At 49.9% G+C, this 23,487-nt stretch overlaps 1 protein-coding gene across 1 annotated transcript in view; it reads right to left on the reverse strand.

Moving 5' to 3' along the window:
- Nucleotides 1-10,939: 10,939 nt before the first annotated feature.
- Arhgap40 (Rho GTPase activating protein 40) overlaps nt 10,940-23,487 on the reverse strand; it is a 36,776-nt gene continuing 24,228 nt past the window's right edge. The window contains exons 7-15 of the mRNA XM_051187547.1: nt 21,609-21,700; nt 21,011-21,088; nt 20,487-20,646; nt 18,840-18,922; nt 17,072-17,275; nt 14,667-14,807; nt 13,752-13,921; nt 12,407-12,456; nt 10,940-11,532 (exon numbers count right to left, since the gene is read on the reverse strand). Coding sequence (XP_051043504.1) covers nt 11,441-11,532; nt 12,407-12,456; nt 13,752-13,921; nt 14,667-14,807; nt 17,072-17,275; nt 18,840-18,922; nt 20,487-20,646; nt 21,011-21,088; nt 21,609-21,700 — 1,070 coding nt within the window. The 3' untranslated portion in view covers nt 10,940-11,440. The remainder of the gene's footprint in view (nt 11,533-12,406; nt 12,457-13,751; nt 13,922-14,666; nt 14,808-17,071; nt 17,276-18,839; nt 18,923-20,486; nt 20,647-21,010; nt 21,089-21,608; nt 21,701-23,487) is intronic.

Consider the following 23,487-nt stretch of genomic DNA (forward strand, 5'->3'; position numbering starts at 1 on the left):
TGTGTGATCTTGGGCCCGTCGCTTTGCCTCTCTGAACATCAGTCATTTCACAAACTTGTCATAAGGATGGAAGGACCGCGTGCAGGTTGAGCTCATGACAAAGCTCCTTCCCTGTGGGTGAAAGCAGGTTGAATATTCTTTCTTTTGGTTCAGACTTGAGGGATATATGGTGCACTTGGTAGATGGAAACCATGAGGTTGTCCTCCACTGTCCTGGGCATTTAAGTGCCAAAGGACTGCAGGGTCTAAAGCTGCTGTGCCCAGTGCCAGAGGATGCAGAGTAGAGATGAGGAAATCTCTGACCCACAGCATCAGAGGCCAAGTGCAGGGGCTGGCCTTCCCTCCCTCCGGGCCAGCAGCAGCCCCATCCCCTGTGTTCCTTCCTCTCCTTGCCCCACTTACTGAGCAAAAATCTTGTTTCCATGTTACCATGGTTACCATTTAGTGGCACTCTCACACCAGGCTCCAACCTAACAGGCTTGGCGGGCATTATTAACGCATTTATTCCTAACAGCAGCCGAACTTGAACCTTATTTTTAACCCTTTGAGGTCATCTGAAAACTGTATGTTGTGTAGACATCATTCCCGAAGTGTAACATCCACCTATTCTCACAGCACGGTTCCAGGAGTTTGGGCAAACATAGTCATAACCTATTTGATGGTCTCTGGTCTAAGCCACTTTCCTTACCCCAGAGAGCTCCCTGGTGCTGAGTCTGTCCATCCTCCCAGATCCTCCACAGACCTACCCTCCTACAGGCTGCCTATCTCTGTCTTCCTCTGTCTCCCTTCCTGCTTTCCTTCCTGCTTTCCTTCTTTCCTCCCTTCCCCTTCTCCTCTCCCTCCTTTCTTTTTTGCAGAGGTAGAAACGTGACCCAGGGCTTTGAGCACACTAGGTAAGTTCTTGAATCACTGAGCTACACCCCTGGGACCTCCAGATGTGCTTTCTGTCTTTCAGGTTAGTTTTGACTTTTGTTTTTGGGGGTTTTGTTTGTTTGGTTGGTTGATATGGTTTTTCGAGACAGGGTTTCTCTGTATTGCTTTGGAGCTTGTCCTGGAACTTGCTCTGTAGACCAGGCTGGCCTTGACCTCACAGAGATCTGCCTGTCTCTGCCTCACAAGTACTGGGATTAAGGGCGTGCACCACCACTGCCTGACTAGTTTTGACTTTTAAAGTTATTTTATTATTAGAGTTTATGTGTGTATGTGATGTGTGTGTATGTGATATATGTGTGTCTGTGTGTATGTGGTATATGTGTGTGTGGTGTGGGGGGGGGGAGCCTGTAGGCCACTGCTTATGTATAGCAGTCAGAGGACAACTTTGTGGAGTCAGTTCTCTTCGGGAACTTGTGAACTCAGGTCACAAGGCTTGTGCAGCAAGTGCCTTTCCAGGCTGAGACCTCTCATGGACCCCTCCTTTGGACTTTTCTACATCATAGGAGCACAATCAGTGTCTGCTTCCTGCCTGCCTTCTCTTGCCTTGGGCTTGTTCCTTTTCAGAAGGATTATTTTTAATTACACCTACCCCTCCTCTTTAATTACTGAGTAGTTGCTCCGGACTGATTTATAAGCAGGGAAGCCTTTGGAGGAACTACATGGGCCAGCACCGGGTCTTGGCCCTCTCTCCGCCAGAACTACAAAGACCCTTTCTGTTGAGTCCACAGCCATGGTGTTAGGTCAGGCCCACCTGATGAACACAGTTTATCTCTCTTTGGAGGCTTTATATACCAGGACCTGAGACCCAGCAACACCCAAGGCTCTGAACCGCCACCAAGAGATATGGGGATTTCTCAGTCCTAGAACCCCAGGGCTCTGCAATCTCAGGCAACAGGAAACAGGGTATATTAAACATGAATCCTGATGAAATTAGGGTGTGGTTTGGCCTCAGCTGTGAGGTCTCTTATCTTTGCCCAGAAGAGACCTTTGAGCTGTAGACACAGAGGACAATGAAAACACACTAGGTCAAGGCCAGGTTCTATAACTGGGGCTTTGGTACTCTCTCTGATGACCCAGACCTGCCTTCACTCTGGGACTTCAGCCATGGGACATTCTCAAGGCCTGTTGACATCACTGCTCCAAGGGGTAGGGCACAGTAGGTGCCTGGTCCTTCTTAAAATTAAGGTCGGCATCTGTTAACCCATGAGGATGTAAACACTAGCCTTATGGGAAATTATCTGCAGAGAGGACCATCCTCCAGCAGCACAGGGCTTGAGAGCAAGCCTGCAGAGCCATCGGACCTCTCAACAGCAGTCTTTCTGAAACGTGGTTAGGGTCTAACAGAAGTGAAGAGTGATTAAAAACTGACAAATGATTTATAAGAGAGTAAAGCCACTCACTTGACTTGCTGAGGGGTCACCCACAGCAAGCCTGGATGAGTGAAGTAGTCCCAACTCTAGATGTTAACATCCTTCTTGAGGTTGGTCAGGGCTATGCTTTCTCAGCAAAGTGGTCCTGGGCCACAGTGGGGTCTTCCATACTGGTGGGTCCCACTAGGACTTCTGGAAACCAAGATCTAACTAGAGGTTCAATGCAGAAATCATGGAAGGGGCAGGTGGAGTGACTGTTGGGGCCACATCTGATTATCCCAGCGACTCTAGTCCGTTAGCTGGTCCTCATTACCCAAACACTGCCAGCATGGACACATGGGCTTGCTGGCTTTTTGACCCATAAGGAGGTGACCAGGAGCTGTAAGCACCAGTGATTGGCCTACTGAGCCAGCTGGCCATAGGGAACTCTCAGGGAGATGACAGCTTGTTGACTGTGGTGTCTGCCCCTTCACAGGGCAGTTGGTTGTTCTCTGCACAAGGACTTTGAGCTCATGACATCACCCACCTGGCTTCTGTCTGCACCCATTTTTAAAAAGCTGGACATGTGGATCTAGAGAGTTAGCTCGGCAGTTAAGAGCACTGGTTACTCTTGCAGAAGACTGGGGTCCAATTCCCAGCCCCTACATGGCACCTCACAGCTGTCTGTAAATCCATTTCAGGAGATCCATTGCCCTCTATGGAACCAGACACACATGTGATACATAGATGTACATGCAGGCAAAGCATCCATACATATAAAAATAAATTTGTTTTTGAGACAGGATCTCATGATGTAGCTCTGGCTACAGGATCTCATTAGGTGGGCCAATAGCTCAGACAGACCTGGAATTCATCATCCTCTTGCCTCTGCCTCGCAGGTCCTGAGGATTATGGGCAGGCATCCCAATGCTCTTCTCTGAAATTATTGCACAGTGACAACTTATTTAACTCAGCTTTTAAAGTCTCTGACACAAACAATGGATTTTGCATTTGCATTTATGATAAACTATGCTACAAGTCTCATTAAATATAGTAGTAATCAAAATTAAAGTTTTTAGTACTCAGAAACATACAACTGTAGCTAACAAAGTACTATGTGTTTAAATAAAGACTCACTAAAATAGAAAGCCATTAACTAATAAGATATAGTGGTGTTGTTGAATATTAGAATTTTATTTTATTTATTCATTTTTGGGGGTGGGGCTCAATACAGGGTTTCTTTGGCTGTCCTGGAACTCACTTTGTAGACCAGAACTCAGAGCTCCACCTGCTTCTGCCTCCAAGGTGCTGGAATTAAAGGCCTATGCCACCAACGCCCAGCAAATATTAGAATTTTTATCCTGTACAAACAAACTCAGTATTACTAATTTGAAAGATGACTTTTGACATTGCTTTCTAACAGGATTTTTAAAAACGTGTGTGTGGGTGTGCATGCGCAGGTGTGTGTTTCCATGCATGTGTTTCCATGCATGCCATGATACATATGATATGTGGACATCAGAGTAAAACCTTGCAGAGTCAGTTCTCTCCTTCTACCATGTGGGCCCCAGGGATAGAGCTCAAGTCATCAGGCTTGGTTGCAAGTTCCTTAAGATTTTGGGACATCTTGTTAGCCTTGGTAGGTTTCAAAGGGGCTATGTGACACACACCACAAATGTGATTCAATAAATATGACACCATATTTAAGACTTTCTTAAAATTTGAACTTTAATAAGAGTTAAGCAAATTAACTTTAAAATATTAATTATTAAAAATCTGGCCATAAACTGTACGGATTACCAGTGGGAGTCCTATTATACACAGAATGTCTGGCTTACCTGTGCCAGGACTGAGAGGACACTAACATCCCTTAGGTGCCAAGTGGAACAGGGTGAGGGGACCCCACGGAGAGCAGCACAGAGCCTGGTGTCTGGAGCGGGCAGGGCTGCTTCCCTAGGCCAGAGGACACAGCTTGCCAAGGGTGTTTGTTGTTCAAGGCCTGGATCACAACCAGCGTCATTTAACATTTTGTCATCTTCTTACTCTGAGCTCTTTGAGGGTGCAAGTAAGGTCCAAGGTAGGTGGCCGTAGGCATGGGGTTCTATGCAAGGTAGATGATCCAGAGGTGTGTGTGTGTGTGTGTGTGTGTGTGTGTTCGTGTGTGCGCGTGTGCACATGGTTGGCATATATTTTTCCATAAAGAAAAGTCTCAACGAGAGAGGAAATGGGGTCTCATTCATTCCCCACTCCACCCTTGCAGCCCTGTTCATTTTGTTCCCACCCACCCCACTCACTCCCACATCTCCTCGGATCCATCAGGGCCAATTGTTCTCTGGTCTCCTCAGTCCAAAGCTCTTGATGGATATGGTAATTGGGGTAATTACGGTAATTTTACCTTAAAGACAGACAGCTGCGGATTCCCTATTGGGGAGCTCCTCCCCGGGCCTCCTGCCAGTGTTCAGGGACAATGGCAAGTGGCTCCCATTCCCCTCCCCCTAGAACACAAAGTGGCTGGGTAGGGGTGGGAGTAATGTGTAGCCAGCCCCTCTGGCAGCTCAGGGTGGGGGCTGGGACAGCACAGTGTCATTTTCCTCTCTACCACCCAGCGCTGGTTCTAGGAATCTGTCAAGCCCAACACACACACCCCACCCCCACCCTGCCACCTCTTTCCCTTTCAGGCCCGAGAACCCGCACATATAAACCCCACTGCTCCTCGTGCATGGATGAAGTCTCTTAACTACGCCTAAAAGCTTCTCAGCACCCATGCTTGTACTCTCCAAAGATGAAGGACAAGAAAGAATGATAGACCTGGACCTTAAGTGTTTCTTGCCCAAAGCCAGGTACATAGAAGCACCTGTCTGGCTTGGAGGAGTCATAGACCGAGCTGCTCTGCCCCCAGCGGCATCCTGAGGAACTGCATCCTAATCCACTGCCCGGGACACCAGAGACAGCAAGCTCTGGGGAAGATCGCTGAATGCTCTGTCTTCGGAATTTGAGTATAGAAGGCGTCTCTGAGAGCAGAGGTATCAACCAAGGCCACCAAGAATGTGTGCGATTCCCCGCTGGAGTGATTGGCAGTGAGAGCCCCAGGCAGGTGCTCGGAGCAGACCAGCAGGGCAGCAACACTGGGGGTTGTGTTTAGGGAGAGCTGAGGTAACCCTGGAGTAGGCTCAGAATTTCAAGTTGATGTTTTCCCTTTTCCAAACCCTTCTGGTTTCCAAACCCTGCGTCTTCCCAGGAAGCTCACTGCTCTGTCAGTGCTCGGAATAGCCCAGCCTGCATAGTCTGTGTCAGGAAACCATCCTGCTATGCTTGAGCTCCAAGGACACTGTCCCTGCTGCCGCCTTTCAGGGGCCCTTCCACCTGTCTCCTGTTTACCCTCGTCTCACCTTAAGCTCTACTGTGCTTAAGTGGCACATCCCTGGAAACTCACCTCTCTCCAAGGGAAACTCCTTGGAGAGTTCCCAGGCCTGTTCCAGCTCCCCAACCCCATAAACTGAAGGACCCTGCCCCTCCCTCCTTCTCCTTGGTCAATTGTAATCTCACAGTAATTTGTGTGATGGCTCATGTTTAGCATCTCTTCCTCCACTGGACTGTAGACTCAAGAGGAAATTCGGCCTAGATTTGGTATCCTGTAGCTGAGAGAGAATTCTGTTGTTGCATACTGGAAGTCACGTCACAGACAGACGGGCCAGAGATGGCCTCCTTCAGCACTGGGGAAGTAGGGTGGTGGCTTTAGAATTTGTCAGTTTGCCCTACAGCCTCCTCGCCCTCATCTTCTACTGGGTAGCACCTCTGGGTCTCTCCCTCCTTGCACAACATAGGGACCACTTCCTGGACAGAGCTCCCACACACAAAGCCCCACCTCCTGTACTGGATAGCCAATCCCTGATTCAGCTGAAGGTTGTGGGTGGGGAAAGAAGCCTGACTGGAGGTAGAGTGGGAGAACCGAATAGGAGCTGTCCCTCTCTGCCCAACCCCACCCCAGCCTGAAGACCTTGCCTACTCATACATCTGGGTGAATTTCAAGGTGATCCTGGCTAGAATTTTCCAGCTCCTTCTACGTGCAGGTCTTTACAACCAGCTGTCCCCAATGGCTGGGGGCAGTTTGAAATCTCTTCAAGTGTCACCTCTTCGGTAATGTCTCGTCCGCCATTCCTCCACATCCCCTGGGCGCCCATGATGCCTGTACATACCGTTGGGGTGTTCTGTGCAAGGTCTTGTCTGTACTGGAGGTAATCATCCTGCCAGCACATGTGTGGGACTGGGGTTGCAGAGAACAACACCCACCCCACCCCCACCCCAGCTCTTAACTGGGAACAGGACTCCCAGTACCACTGAGCCCACAGGCCAGCTTTGCAGGGCTCGACTCTGGACCACTCTAAATTCACAAGTTCCTGGCCTCCTCTCTCCTCTCTATCCATTGGAATTTCTGGCACTCCGGTGTCTTTCATTTCTGGATTGATGTCTGGTCAGTCTATGAGCTCCGTGCAGGCTGGGTCCTTTCCTGCCCTTTGCAATACTCTGAACTTAGCCCAGCCCAGTGCTGGGTACACAGAAGGCATTCAGCGCAGCCACTGAGAGACTATAGACCCCACGTGCACCCTCACGGCTATCTCTGTAACTTGAAAACCGTTCCCGACCTTCAAGGTGCACAGAATAGTTGGGCAGATTACCCTCAGCCTGCACAGGACGAGTGGAATCCAAGACTTGTGTCCAATCTGGTGTAGCCCCTCTAAGCGTTGCTGCTCCCGGGGAAGTTTGCGCCTGCGCACTGGGTTACTCCTAGCTTCTGCGTGGCATCACTTCTGCCCTTTGCCCTCTCCATTTGAGGATATTTGGTTAAATTCCATCGTTTTTCCTTTCAAAAGCGTGGGGGGTGAGGGTGATGGCAACCTTAGAAAATTAACACCGGTCCCTTGCAGGGAGCACATGATCTTGTACTTTGATCTTGGATTTCTAGACTGTAGGCCTGCCGGTAGCAATGTGCTTCCCAGTGAGGCTGTCCTCTGTTCTGCCTTGAGGCTCTCTGCCCCTTCCTTGTTTTCTCCAGGCCTTTCCTGTGTGCTCTGGGTGGGGAGAGGACTCCTGAGGTGTTCCTTCTTCCTATCAGACTAGCCCCCACATGATGGCCTCTTGGAACTTTAACCCCCTTAAAGGCTTCATATCCAAACCCAGTCCTTTGGGGGTCAGAGCTTCACCATGTGGATTTGGGGATGATGCAATTTGGTTCCTAACCACACCCCATAAGAGACTCAGGACTCAAGTCCGGACTGCAAAGAGCCTGGAGAAGCTGGGCCCCCACTGTGAGTTGTGCTAAGCCCGCAGAGGGGTGGCTATGGGATCATCAATCACGAAGACGCCACTGTGTGGAAGACGATGAGTTGTCTGATAGCTCTGAAGATGAATGGGGCAACTGACATGTGATTAAACTGGAACCCCCCCCCCAGCCAGGGCTTGCTGCCTGCAGCAGTAGCACACAGCCAAGCCCAGGCTCCCACAGAACATCCAGGGTGTATGCCTGCCCCCTGCCCAGGTTAGCAAACTAACTACAAAGTTTGTGGCCATCCTGGCTGGGTGAGTTAGTGAAGGAGGTATGCAATGAGGCCGGCACAGGTGCTGAGACCCATGTGGGGACAGTGTTTGTCACCACTGCAGACTGCCTGGCTCTTGTGAGTAATAATAGTATCGGAAATCTACAGCTACCAAACAGGTAGGTCAGAGTGAGGACAGGTCGAGACAGCCGTGGATTCTGGAGCAGGCAGGCAAAGGTCCAGAGGACAAAGAATGGACACATTCATTCATCCAGTGTTTATTAAGCACTTACAGTGCCCTCAAATCCACAAAGGTGAGAAAGTCTAGCAGGCCTAAAGTCTCGAAATCCAAGATCAAATCCAAGATCTGCCTCCGAGGAGCTGCTCCCCAACCAGGGAGACAGAAGTGAGAACTCATTCAACTAGGTTATTTCAGGCAGTTGTTGTTACATGCTAAGTAAAAATCAATGACTGGAATGCACATGTATGGAGGGAGGGGGAGGGGGGGCAACTTCAGGTGGGGAGGAAAGTACATTTGACCTGAGACCTGGAGGTGGAAGGGGCTGGCTGTGGGAAAGGATTCTAAGTGGAGTTAACCGCAAGGTTGTGAGTCCTGAAACAGGAATGGACTTGGTTTTTCTGGGGATCCGGAAGGAGGTGCATGTGTCTGGCAAACACAGGTCACCGTGGGGATAGAGTTAGGGACACTAGACAGCCTAAAAGGCCAGAGAACAGATCAGAAGAGTGCTTTAAGTGCTGTGAGATTCTTCTAGTTTTTCAGTGAAAAAGCTTTCAACAGGATTGAGATCATCATCGTCATAGTCATCAGTTATCACCACTACCACCACTATGATCCTCACCAATCACCATTACCACCATCCCCAATCATCACCACTCTCACCAACATCATCAACCCCAATCACCACCACCATTACCAATCATCCTCACCATCGTTGTCATCAGTTACCACCGCCAGCCGACATCATCCCCAATCACTACCACTGTCACTATCCTAGACACCAATTACATTCTCACTGTCACCGCTATCATCATCACCAGTTGCCCACAGCACCACCATCATCATTGCTACCATAGCCACCAATCAATTCCCACCAGCAGCAGCAGCAGCACCGTCACATAATTTAGGCCTGAAGAAGTGTTTTCTGCTGCATGCATCTTTTCACGATGGTTTGCAGCGCCACTCCACGAGAGCCTAACTTAAGCATACATGGTACATAAGAGCTGAGCCTCAGACCACCACAGCAGCCGGGTGTCCCTCAGGGACCATGGCCAGCTGACTTGGGAAGGCAAAGGCCACATCAAAAGCAGCTGTCTCTTTGCCATTTCTGTTTCCTGCCCATAATGTCTGCCCACATTCAATCCCTGAGCTCTTTAAATCCCTTCTAGTTTGAAAGCCTACCCATTTCTAGAATCACGAGTAAAGCCAATATTGTTAGGAATCAGCAGCCTGCTGACCCCCACCCCCAACGATGGGCGGGACGCTCATGGCCAAGCTTTACCTGGCTGCCAGAGGACTCAGTTACACATGCGCAAGCCCCTGCCCCCTTTTAAAGCAAGCGCGCCAAGCTTGCCTCTCTCTCTGGCCCCCCTCTTGCTCTTTCTCTCTGCTCTCTCTCTCCTGCTTTCGGTTGGCCACCAGCTACCCCTCTTTCTCTCCCCTCTCTCAATAAACTCCACGTGGGCGCCGAGTCTCGTGTTTGTGTTTCTTAGGCAATAGTTGTATCAACAGAACAACAAATATGATATTTTAATCTGGGGCTGAAGAAATGGCTCAGTGGTTAAGAGCACTGGCTGCTCTTTCAAAGGACCTGGGTTTGATTCCCAGCACTCACATGGCAGCTCACAGACATCTGTAATTCTAGTTCCGGGGAACTGGATGCTTCCTTCTAGTCTCTGTGGGCACCAGGCATGCAAATGGTACACAGACATACACACAGGCAAAACACCCAAACACATAGAAAAGATATTTAAATATCCTGTTTGTATACAGCCGTAATATCCAACATGGCACCACTATCATTGCCACCATCATCACCATCATTACCACCACTGTAACCACCATCATTATCACTTACATTGCCACCATCACCATCATCACTGCTATCATCATCACCACCACCATCATCATCATCCTATTGACCACCACCATCATCACTATTACCACATGATCACCATCATCACCACCATCATCACCATCATCCTATTACCACTATCATCACAACCACCATTACCACCACCAATAGCATGCCATAGGGTGAAGTAGATGTTATCAGTGCCAAGCTATTTCTGTCCCTCCAGTATTCACAGAGTCAGTAACCATTTTAAACTGCTTCTGTGTCTTTAGACAAGAGTTCATTGGCTGGCAGAGCTCACTCTGGCAAAGCCTCCAGGCAGCCTGGAAGTAGGAGGGGGAGCAATGCCCATCATAGTCAGGATCAGCCTGTATCCAGTGCCTGGGCTTGAATTTTCCCCCTCTGCTCCCCATGCGCCCAGCAGCCTCGTTCTCTACCCCTGGGATGGGGTGACTCAAGGAGACAGTTTCTACATTGTTTCTCAGGGTCCCTCCGCAGAATTAAGCTCTACCTGCCCATTGTGGCAACCTGTTTGATATTGCATCCTCTAATGGTCTCCCCTTCCTTCTCATATGCTCACTCTCCAGGCTTCCTGGAGCACTGCTTGGTCTTGAGCTAGCCTCAGAGTCTACTGAGCAGAGCTGAAGCAGAAACACTGGAGCATTATGAAGATGGAGTTTGTAAAACTCTTGGTATAAATCAGAGGCTCAATACATTCGTTATTGAATGAACAAATGAATGAATGAATGAGACTTCACTTTCCCCGAGGAGAAGACAGACTTGAGTAGGGGAAAGAAGGGAAGAGCTGGGGTCCTAAGTGATAGGTGTCAGGAGTGCCCTACAGCAATCACTGCCCTCCCTCCAGCATCCCTTCCTGCTCCTTTGCTCCTGCTGGATGGGGCGGGTTCATGGTGCATAGCCAGCGCCTACAGAAGAAGCACTGGCAAGGCATTTCATCTCCTTACTCCAGTCAACTGCCAGGAAGGCAGCACCCACCATGAGCCAGGCTGGAGAGAATGAAGCGAAAGCAGTGTTGAGCTAGTTGTGTGTTTAATGTGGAAGCAACTTAAATATGCTATAAAACGACAAGGTTCCATAAAGCACAAGTGCAGAGGGAAGTCTGTCATCTATCCAGGTCTCCTAGGGCTGTCCATGGCATCTTTGGGATCTCACAGAAGACAAGGGGGTCTTCCATGGTCACAGTGATTTCCCACTCCACGCTGTGGGGCTGCCTCCAAAGCAATGTTTTCAGGAAATTCCCATCTGTTCTTGAGACACTTGCTACAGTTTCATTCCCCCTGTGTCTGGAAATTGTGGACAAACTCCTGTGGAGATGCAGATGCCCTGGGCAGCACCCTCTGGGGCTCTGGGGTGGGGGGGATATGGCAGGGGGGGGCAGATCCAGTCCTGTGCTGTCTGGCATGGAAGAGGTATTTCCTGGGAGGAAGACTTTGGAGGGAAACCCAGTCTTTCCACATGAAGAACTCAGCTCCCAGGCAGGGTGTTCCAGGCTGTGTCTTAGGATTTCAGACTTAGGTGGGGCTTTGTCTGATAACCCAGTCACCATGGGGGTTGGCACGGTACAAATCTAAGAGGTAGGCATCTGGGTCCAGGCGATGTTCACCTGTGGGAAGAAGGAATCCCAGAGATTGAGACTATGACTGGAAAAGGTCCTGTTATCTTTCCCAGAACCTTTCATCAGGCAAGGTACCACCCTCCGGCTATGGGAGCCTTGCTGTGGCTCACAGTTTACCCCTTTCTCAGAGGTGACTTCTGCTTGGTGGAAGGTGCTTTGCAAGGAAACCTAACCCCTCTTCCCCAGGCATCCACACCAGAGGATGTGGATTAGCCTCCAGCACTGATACAGGCGTGCCGCTTGAGTTTCAGAGCCCCCTGGTGGATCCTGCAAGCTCCTCCTCCATTTCTCCCAGGTAAAGCTGCCCTTCAGCCACCACAAACTGCTGGGCATTGTCTTGTCTCCCCTTCTTGGTCAGTGGCTCTCCAGGGGTGGGCTGGTCCTTGGACTAGCAGCTTCAGTCACATGAAGGATCTTATTAGAAACATGAGTCCACAAGACACAGACATTTGTCATCACAGCCCTGGAGGTGATTGTAATGCCCCACTCAAGTTTGAGAGCCATTGCTTGTCCCTGGTTCTCACAAAGCAAGGACCCTTGGAGCTGGATGCTGGTAGGCCTACAGCATTCCTAAGGCACCCAGATCCAGGACTGAGATTTCCCTTCCCTAGGGTGTCCTTGAGACATCCCTGGTAGAACTGTCAACTTTCACACTAAACACAGGTCAGTCTTCCATCCTAGAGTCAGCCCTGGGTAGAGCTGTCCATGCAGGAAGAGTTCTGAAGTCAGCCACACTCATCTTGACCCTTACAGCAGGATTCTACCAGTTGCAGGAGAAGGTCTGGAGGGAAGGTTCATTCTGACCTTTCAAGGTCAAAGAGCTCCCAGGAGCTTGGGACTCATTTCCCATAGGGGAACTTACCAATATTCCCTCCAACTTCATAGACAAGGAAGTTGGCCAGCTTCGTGTTGCTGTGAGATAGACAGAAAAATCTATTGGCCACTGCTGAAGAAGGCAAGACCACCTCAGGCCTGGAAGGCGGCATCCTCAAGGATCTGCAGTCCTAATTAGAAGGGCTTATGGGCCCTTCTGAGAGAACTGGAGCCAATGAAGGAGGCCAGCAGCCAGCAGTGGAGAGAGACATCCAGATAGTCCTTGGAGAAGACCAGCCCCAGGCACTCTGCCACAAGGCCCCTTCCTTCTAGGCATCAGAAATGGCCTTCAGAGGGGTGAGATCAGGTGACAAATGGGAAGAGCCCCCTGCTGTGGGAGGTAGATTCTGGACATTGTATAGTATGTGTGATAGCTGTAACATGTAAGTATATAATTATGATAATTATAGGTATCCTGAATTCAGCTTCAGGATCTGCTCCCAACTTGCTCTGTGGTCTTGGACATGCCCTATCCCCTTTCTGGGCCTTCATTTTCTCATCTGTATCAGAAGGAATTGGATCAGACACTTGGTAAGGGCTGACACTCTGGCAATCTTTGTGCCAAACCCATGAAGGAAGCTCCCGAGGGCTCTGACTGCTTCCAGTGCCTAGGAATGACCCCACATACTAAGTCTCACTGACGCATTTGACTATGCTGCCTCTTGCTTCCTTAAGACATTTACATGTGCAATTTTCTGTGCTCACAAGCCCTGTTTGCTCCTCAGACTACAATGGGCATCTCATTACACATACATGTTGCTCTCTGTATTCTTATAAAAGCTAATACAGTTTTTAACTTGACAGTTGATGGCTACTCCATTTACATCTGTCTCTTCCACATGGTATGGGCTTGTAAGGCCAGAACCTCTTTGGTTATATTTATATATATATATTTTTATGAGTATGGGGAAGGAATACGTGTACATATGTATGGGTGTCTGTGGAGACCAGAGTCATGTACTCTACAGCTGGAGAGGCTGAGAACTGAACTCTGATCCTTTGCAACAGCAGTCAGTGCTCCTAACCACTGAGCTATCTCTCCAGCCCCTCTGTTGAGTCCTTTCATTGCCATTTTAGCATTCCACATGGTGTCTGACCTATAGTAGCCATTTATTAGATATATATTGAATCAATAATGAATGAGGACCCTTTTCATTATTATTTGGAACCAAGAAGCCCTGAAAAGGTTGGAGAACCCATTGTGACCACGACAGAAAGAGGATGGCCAAGAGCAGGCAGGGGCATGTGTAACTCCTCATGGCCTGCAGTTCAAAGGGACTGAGCCATCCTGCAGGGGAGAAGGGAGGCTCCTGCCTCAGGGAGGTGGCCCTTACTCTGAGAGAATGCTGTGTGGGTCCTCACTGCCCTCTTCAGGCTGTGGCCCAGGGTTGAGGCGATCCGAGAACAGCTTCAGGATGTGGGTCACTCTGGTGCTAGGGTTCAGAGGCACCTGCAGAAGATCCATGCTAGGCCAGGTCACCTGGATCTTCGCCACTTTGGGAGTCTGGAAATGGAGATGATGGAGATGAAGAATGAAGGGCTCACTCATCCCTGGAATTCACACACACACACACACACACACACACACACACACACACACACTCGTACTTGGAGCAGTATTCATATGCACACCATATGCATAGACAAATCCACACATACATCCAGGTGAGGGAATGCATGCAGATCTGTACTTACATCAGGTGTGGGAAAGCATGCACATAGGAGCACATGTGAACTATGTACAGATGTGTACACACACATCCAGGCTCATGCCAGCTCATCACATACACACACACACACACACACACACACACACACACACACCTTTCCTAAGGGACTCTGTTGAAGATTCTTCCCTGCTTTGTGTTCTCTTTCCTTCTTCCTCATCCCTGCCCCACAAAGCTGCCCATCCACTTTCTGACCCCTGACCTAGACACACAAAGTTCCTTCTAAAACTAAGGCCAAATAGGTGACTTCTAGGAGACCCCATCCCCCCCCCAAACCAGGCAGCTTCCCATCCCTTAGCCCCAGCCTCTCTGGTTTCACAGCAGCGCCTCCTCCACCTCTGCGATGTGGCTCGGGTGCCCTCTGGCGGTTGCAGATGATTATGCCTGGCAGCTTGGTGGCAGGAATGTTGAGAAACTGGATGCCCTTCCTCAACAGGGTGCCTCCCCCCTCACCCCACCCCCACTTTCAGTCAGTTTCTCCATTCACCTACTTTTTTTTTTTTGCGGGGAGGGGGGACTTACCGCCTCAAGCCCATCCCCATTCTTGTTCCTGTCTACATGTGTCCTCCGCAGCCAAGTCTTGAGGCCCCCATCACAGAGCTGGGAACGACGGCCATTATTGTCATTCAGTTTTCGCACTTGAGCTACCAAGAAAGAAGCAACCTGGCCAGAAAGAATCATGCTTCAGCCCGGTGCTGTGCTGCTGCAGGCAAGAGACCAAGCAAGGTCCCATTCCAGCCACCAAGGCTTTTCCCACACAGGGTAAAGTGGCTACCAGAGCATTAGTTTGGCGGAATGAATGTTAGACGTTTAGTCCAAAAGAGGACCCTGGAGTATTGGACTCAGAATGGAGCAGTCCCTGAGGCTTCTAGACAGAGTTGTGCTTGTCGGGAACTGTTTATTGGCACACCAGGCAGAGATGTGCCCTAAAATACATCTGACTGACCTCCTGCTCTGAGGACCCTAATCAGTATGCCTGGGGGTGTTGCTGGAGGCCTGCTGGTCAGCTTAGCTGAGGACCTTCTTTCTGAGGTGTAACAAACTATGATGTATAGAAACCTATGGAGATTTCTCTTGTCTTGCTGTACACATCTGTGTTGTCTGAATTTAAAAAAAAAAAAAAACTACTACTTAAGGAATCTCAAAAAATAACAACAAGAAGACTTGTTCTAACAGGAAAAATTGTAGCAGCCAGAGAAGCGACTCTGCAGGTAAGAGCAATAACCAATTTTCCAGATGACCTGGGTGTGTCCCCACATCACAATCACCTGTACCTCCAGTTCTGAGAGATCTGAAGTCCTCTTGGGACTTTTGGAGGGACCAGGAACATATGTGGTGTTCCTACATACACGCAGGCTAAACACTCATACTGATAAAATAAAAAATCTTTAAAAATATATAATTCGGTATGTTTTAGTAGCCATATAACTTCAGAAGGTTGAGTGCAGACCAGAGAATTATGAGAGTCTGGGGTGGTGGTGGTAGAGGACCTTCAGCGGAAGAACTGACCCTGAATTCAGTCTTAAAGAATGAGCAGAGGGCACTAGTGTCTGCCTTTGGAAATTGGAAGGAACATCCAGGCTGAGCGAAGGACTTGAACAAAACCCAGAGGCAAAAAGCCCAGGATGCATTTGCATGGTTTGCTTGGATGTGTGTGTGCCCGGTGGTGTGGTGCCCATGGAGGACTGAAGAGGCCGTCAGATCTCCTGGAACTGGAGCTACAGACAGTGTCAGCTGCTATGTGGGTGCTGGGAATTGAACCCTGGTCCTCCGGAAGAACAGTATTGCTCTTAACCACTGAGCTATCTTGCTAGCCCTCATCTGGCTCAGGACACAGAGGATATGGGGGTACTCAGAGAAGGATTCACTTGCTGGGATCTGGAGGGATAACTCTAACTCATGGATAAAGCGAGGGATAAAATAAAAAGATGGATAGATGGATGGGTTTGTGAGTGGTTAGACTAGGGAAGATCAGTGAATGGAGGAGTGAATGAGTGGATGATACATGGGTGAGCATGTAGGTAAAAGGATGATCAATGGATAGGTGGGTGAGTATTTGGGTGGGTGTATAAATGGATGGATAATGGGTAGATGAATAGATTATAGGTAGGTAGGTGAGTACATGGTTGAATAGGTGATGGATGGATCGATGGATGGATGGATGGATGGATGGATGGATGGATGGATGGGTGAACGGGGTAGGTGATTGGGTAGATGGATCATGGGTAGAAAGAAGATAGGTAGGTAGCTAGATTAGCGGGTACATGGGTGAGTGGTAGATAGGCAGTGATTGGTTGGACAAATGGATAGGCAGATGGTTGGTAAATGGATAAATGGGTAGTTGGATATGTGGGTGAACGATGTTTGGGCAAGTGGGCAGATGGATAGGAAAGTAATAGAGTGAGAAAGTGGCATGAGCTGCCACTGTGAATGGTGCCAAGTGTGTGGTAGGAAAATTGAGTGATCATCTCAGGGTTCCTGTCCCTCCTCCAGCTTCCACAGACTAGGACCACCCACCCCATGTGCCCCCCTGTGTCTTTGCTTGTTTTTGGAACAACACTCATGGCAAAGGCACGCCTATCTCTCATATTTGGCTTTGGCCTCCCTTGAGCCGGCCATATGCCCCTGAGCCTCAAAGCTGGGACATTCTTGCTGGTAGCTTAGGGAACATCTACTATACTTGGGCGAAGGGGAAACCGGAGGGCTGGGAGTTGCCTGGGAGGTGAGAGGTATGGTTGTAAGGAAAGAAAATGTAGTCTTCTTAGCCTTGAATGTGTGTGTGTGAGGGGGGGTGGATACAAGCCTCTGCACAGTCCCATAGAGTCCTAAGAAGAGTGCTTCCGAGTGATATGATAGACAGCAGCAAGTGGGCAGCTACGTCAGGGTTGGTGGAAACCGTGGAAAGCCTGCTCACGGCCATCACTCACCGTCCAAAGCAGGTCCTGGTACTGCACCATCAAGCTCAGAACTTCAGCTGCTCCCTCTGACAGCTGCTTCTCATCCTTGGGGAGCTTGGGAGGCCGCCCTCGGGGCAGGAAGAGGTTAGGGGCCATCACTGTGGAAACATTCCACAAGGTCATCTTGTTGTACTGTTCCTGGGCTGCCACCTTCCTGAGGAATTCCAGGAGCGCCTAGGGAAGGGCATAGAACGTGCTTCAAATTCCAGTACAACCCTGGGCTTCCCACCCACAACTTCCCTGGAGTCTGGGCAGAAAGGGGTGTGTTATGATAATGCTGGTGGGTGTGGACAGAAAGGGTGACCTAGGGGGCAGAGGGGCATACCAGGAAGACAGAGCTTAAGTGAGAAGTTTTATTAGAAAGGGGAGGGAGGGGGAAGGAAAGGGAAAAGACGTAAAGAGACAGAGAGAGAGGGAGAGGGCAGAAGAGAGGGGAACAGCAGGAAAGAGAGGGAGGAAGGGAAGAGAGCAGGAAAGACAGAGCAGAAAGAGAAGATAACTGGGCAGGGTCTTTCTTTTAAAGGGGCCCTTTGCACCTGGGCTGACCAGGGTACTGCCTGAGTGTATTCTGCCAGGTGACAGGGGCAGGCCAGCGTAATGCCTGAATCCTTACAGGGTGGATCACAGCTACCATCTACTGAGGCCTTGTGCCCCTGACCCATCAGCTGGCCTCTTAGCATTGGTTTGCCACCACACTGATGCTAAGTCAGCAGCAAGGCCACACAGAAAGTTTTACTGTTGGACTCGTTTTGCAGAGAAACAATCTGGCTTAGGAAATGTGCCAAGGGCCACATGGTAAGGATGAAGAGGAGAGAGAGATGGGTGGATGGAGAGATGGATAGATGAAAAGGTAGTACATAGAAAGAAGAAAGGGAAGGAAAGGAAGAATGGGGGATAGGAAAAGAAGGGAGGAAGGAAGATAGGTGAAGGATGATTAGAAAGGAAGGAAGAGGCTGAGGGAAAAGAGCGAAGGGGGAAGAAAGAAGGGAGGGAGAGGAGCGGGAGAAAGGGCACACATTGAACACCTATGGGAAAACCACAATCTCTATCCCATGATTTCTCCTGTGCTAGCTCCTGCAGCACCCAAAACAATCAAGCAAAATATTTCATAATCCCCAGTGACTAAAGGGAGCAGAAATTTCAAGATGAAGATCCCAGGCCCTGTGCAGGCTCATCTGGCTGACCCATCTGTCAAATCCAAGGACAATCAGGAGGGGAGGAGCAGGGAGCTAAGCCAAGGCTGTCCCCAGCCCCAGGCCCAGCCCTCAGCATCCACTCCCAGATCACACAGTGAAAAGCCCTGAGGGGACCATTTCTCAAACTGGCTTTCCAGAGAACACCAACACCATACCACACCTCCCACAGCTGAAAAGGACATAGAGCAGCTGAGTGAGATTGGGACTGGCCAACTGCTCCAGGTCCACTCTGAGATGCACATGGCCTTGGCAAGTCTCTGAGGAGTCCTCAGGGAAGAGTGGTCTGGACTAATGCATGTATCTCCTCCTGGCTCACCAGGCTTCTCAGCACGAAGAGCCCTTGCCCTGGAAGATGCTTACAGCCTTGCCCTGGAAGAGTGTGTGGACTAGATGTGCTCTGAGAGCTCTCCTGCTGTGTTTGGGGAAGACCTCAGACAAGGACTTCGTGAATGGTGGCCGTGTGATGGAGGCATGGATAGGATGAGCACCTTCAGAGTGCACTGAGGCTGAGAGCTGAGACTGGGCATAAAAGCCACTTTTACCTTCAAGGTGTTGCGGTTGGGTTCGGGCAGGAGAAGGATGAGCAGGTGGAGAGCCTGCAGGCGTTGCTTCAGGTCAGGGATGTCTGCAGAGGAAGAAGGGAGGGAGAAGCAGCTCAGGGATGTTCCCTCATTGTTCTAGCCTCTTCCCAGAAGAAATCCAGGACAGGGAAGCCCAGCAGTCCTTTCCCATAAGGTTTGCCATTGCTTCCTGGTTAGCATGCTCAGGCAGAAGCCCAGCCAGTGCTGGTCAAAACACTCGCCAAATGTTGTTAATGAAAAACAAGCACACATACCCAAGGCATGTACACCCTCACATGTCTGTATATATGCCCAGACAGACAGGTACTGGGCTGAGCTATGGCTGGGGGTCAAGAATGCCAGGGGCCAGAGAGTCATCCCTGAGAGGAGACGCAGGCAGCTCACCTGTCCAGGATGGAAGGCTTCATGCAATACCCTTTGCAAGATGAAGGTTGTAAGGAAAAGCTAGCCCACACCTGAGATCAAAGACTCCAGGAGGAACAGGAAGTTACAGAAGGGCACATGGCATGTCAGATCAGGGGTCCTCCCGAAACATAGACATTTGAACTTGGTCAGGTGGCAGTGTATTGGTATGTGGGAAAACCCTGCTAGTCAGAGAGCAGCAGGCTTGGAGGATGAGGAGACAAGCTGAGGAGGAGGAGCACCCTCCGTGGGTGTCTCACAACTGGGAAGCAGGCTTAGGAGGAGGTAGGTGGGTCAGGACCTGGGAAGGAGCCAAGCAAGCCCATTTGCAAGTGTGTTAGGGATGGATGGCTTGATGCATGTTTTAAAAGGAGGCTGTGAGAGACAAAGGCAAGAGAGAACACTCAGAGCCCTGCTATAGTGGATGGTGGTGTTCAGATAGCCTAAACGTGAGTGTGTGTGTGTGTGTGAGAGAGAGACAGAGAGACAGAGAAAGACAGAAAGCAGAGAGACAGAGAGAGAGAGAGAGAGAGAGAGACAGAGTCAGGCTTGTCTGGCTTTCCCGGGTCCTTACAGTGAGAACTGGAAGGAAACCCAGTGAGGAATCTGTGTGCATGTGGGACAGGAGGGTCTCACCTGAGTGCACACAGACAGAAAGATCAGCACACACAGGGGTCCAGTTACATAAGCCCCATAAGCTCCAGTCCATGGATGTCATGACCCCAAGGCATCACATGATAAAAGGAGAGAACTGATTCCTGAAAGCTGACCTCTGACCTCCACGTGTGCACTATGGCATGTGCCCTCCCCACCACACACACACACACACACACACACACACACACACCTTTTAAGATGTAATAAACAATTTTAAGAAAAGAACTAAAGTCAGCCAGTTCCCTGTCCATGTCGGGACTGATAACAGGTCCAGTCGCCAAAGGCCTAGCTTCTTCATCTTCTTCCCTGTCACCCTATGCACACATGTACAATATATACACATGACAAACACATGCCCCATCAGCTTGAGACCCCAGGAGACAGACAGACATTTCTGAACAGGTGGGACAGTCTGCCCACCACTGCCCTTCTCCACCTTCCCCCACCAAGGCCAGGGCTCCCAACCTCCCACGGTCGCTGAACATCCACAGGACTGCCAAACCCTCCCTCCCTTCCACATGCGCAGGACTGCCACATGCATGCACGCACTGGGCACTGCTGCAAACGCTGGGAGGTACTCGGCTGTGAGCAGAGGTGCGGGCAGCTTCCGGAGGAACCTCTTGAGCAGGTCAGATGCGTCATTGGGATGAACCTTGTCCCAGCTCATGAGGCCAGCATAGAAGTCTCGCTCCAGCTTTTGCTCCAACCCCTAGAGAAAGAAGGGCAACCAAGAATTCGCCCACAGCCCCCATGTAAGCTGCTCACCCTGTCTGGGCTTCAGTGTCCTCTTGCAAGGTGGGGACATCCACAGCACGTTCCCAATATGGTTGCTAAAAGGACTGGATGCAATTCTGAGTCAAGCCACTTAGTGCAGGGCTCTACTCCACAGGTGTTGGCAGTGTGAGCCTAGAACCCATGTCTCTATTGGTTCACCTACCTGTCTCCTGGAATCCCACAACTACATCAAAATCAGGCCATAGGCCAGCCAGGACCCAGAGTCTTTCCCAGCTGAACACAGCACTGGGCTTGGAGAGGTGAGGCAGCCTTTAGAAATGGAAGAAGCCAGCCATTACCTTTACCCTGGCCTGGGATCCAGGGACTCTGAGGATGCCTTCAGTGTCCAGCCCTCTTTTTTCCAAACAGGACAGCAACTATCAGAGGAAGAGAACATCACTCAAGCCAGCCACTGGTGGCAAACAGGTTGAGCAGTATATCTGTCTCTCATGAAAACCGGGAAGGGAAACATGCTAGAAGGGTCCTTCAAATAACAAGAGTTCTTGTTATTGTTTTGTGTTTCTGGGGGTGGAACCAGGTTCTTGAACATGGGGTGCAAGTACTCTACCCCTGTGCCAAATCCTCAGCCCTTATGAGCTTCCTGAACCACTTCTGTGAGTCGAGCACTGTACTGAGAGCTTCTGGCATGTTCTCATTCCGTCCTCAACCAAAGAAAACTGTTGTTAGAATCCCAGCTCACGGACATTGAAAACGAAGACTCTAGAATGCAATCAAAATTGCATCCAGGTCTCCAAGCCGGCATATGCTAGTGGCAGAATTTGAATCCAAGTCCCTTCTCCAAAGCCCAGGCTCTCAGCCTTGTGGTAGCCATCTTCTAAATGTTCCTCAGAGCCAGCCCTTCAAGGGCTAAGTAAGCCCAAGCCGGGGAAAACTTACAGCTTGCAGGAGCAGTGGGACCTGGGTGCTGGGGAGGACTCTGTGGTCAGCTTCCAGCAGGCTGTGAAGGGGCACGCCGAAAAGGCCGGAGTCTGCGGGAAGCCAGAGAGCAGATGTGCATCTCAAGGTCTGCAGTGACTCCCAACTCAACCCACAAGCCTGGCTGTGCCACCAACATCAAACTCACTCCTCTGGAGGACCAGGTTCTGGGGAGGGGTGGGACCGAAGCCTCAGCAGTGGTGACTTCAGGCATGCCACGGTGCAGCCCTCTCCCCGGAGCCAGAGTAAGGAAGAAGTAAAAGGAAAGCATCCTGCTTCCCTAGTGTGAGCCAACAGGCCAGGGCAGAGCTGCCTACTTCTGCAGGCATGGGCCAGGAACCAGGGGCCTCAGCCACCCTGGCTTAAGGTTGTTCCCAGACAAACCCCTTTACTGTCTTCTCTTCCATTCTTCTACTAGCCATCTCCTCTGTGCTTGGAGACCACTCCTCCCACCGTTCTAATCCACCATCCCTTGTCTTTGAAGAACACACACAAAACAACAATGCACAATGTAACAGTGAGATGGTGAAATGAACACATACACACTCCGAAGGGGTCATATGTGCCCAGAACTTAATATGAACAGGGCACAATAGCACATGCCTGTAATCCCAGCACTCTGGGGGCTGAGGGAAGGAGGACAGAAAGCTAGAAGCCAGCCTAAGCTACATTTTGTGAGATTCTGCCTCAAGATATTAAACTAAGATGCATTCCAACGGTTAGCTCTAACTACTGTGGCTGTGTTTTTTTAACAGGGAAAACATGGATGCAATACATATCTGCTAATAGGGAAATGGTTAAATATGTTATGGTGTGACCATAGGAAGAAAAATAGTATACAGGCTGAAAACTATGATTTCCTTTAAACCACCGAAGAAAGAAATTGTGGAGGACATTAGAGGACAGGAAGGCCTCCCATGTTCGTGGATTGCCAGAATTAGTATTGTAAAACATATATTACAGGTTACCAACACTCCAAGGCATTCTCCAAAGAATTATAAAAAGCAATCCTAAAATTCACATGGAAGCACACGAGACTGACTGGACAAATCAAAATCCTAAGCAGAAAGAGCAACACGGGAAACCTCGAGATGCCTGACTTAAACTACACAACAGAGCCATAGGGACAAAACATCAGACAGAAAAGCAGATGCAGATCTGTGGAACAGAGCACAGGACCCAGGAGTAAGCCGGACAGCTATGGCCACCTAACTTTGGACAAGGTTGAGAAAAGAAGCCTCTTCGACAAACCATGTCGGGGAAGCTGGATCTTCACATCTAGAAGAACCAAACGAGAGCCATTGTCTTCCCCCAGATAAACTCAAAATGTACCAAAGACCTTAATGTAAGACACTAAACTCTGAAACGGTTAGGGGAGAATACTTCAAGACAACGGCATAAGTAAGGGCTGTCTGGAAAGGACAAGTTCCAGTGAAAGCACAAGTTCAAGAACTGACATGTTTTTATAGAAAGTTTGATAGCTACGGTAAGTGGAACTGTTGCTCCAAATTCAATGCTCCTACTAAACACCCTCTCTGCTGTGGGAACCTATGCTTTGTCCCCACTGGGGACACAGAGTGCATGCTCACCCCTGTGTGGGGGCTGGCTGTGTGAACAGTCTGCACAACGCAGACGGAGGCTTAGGGTTAGGAGGAAGTGCTTGACCCCTGTGTTTCCACTTGCCAGGAGAATCTGCTCCAGGTGGTCCAGTGAGGGAAAGAGCTAGAAATAGCCCTAGCCCCAGCCACACCTGAACTAGATCAATCAAGCAACCCCCAGCTCACCCATGGGGGGTGAGAGACAAGAATGATTAAGCAAGCCATAGTTTTGTGGGGGGGGG

This window comes from Phodopus roborovskii, unplaced genomic scaffold (assembly GCF_943737965.1).
Source record: "Phodopus roborovskii unplaced genomic scaffold, PHOROB, whole genome shotgun sequence".
NCBI classification, from domain to species: Eukaryota; Metazoa; Chordata; class Mammalia; order Rodentia; family Cricetidae; genus Phodopus; species Phodopus roborovskii.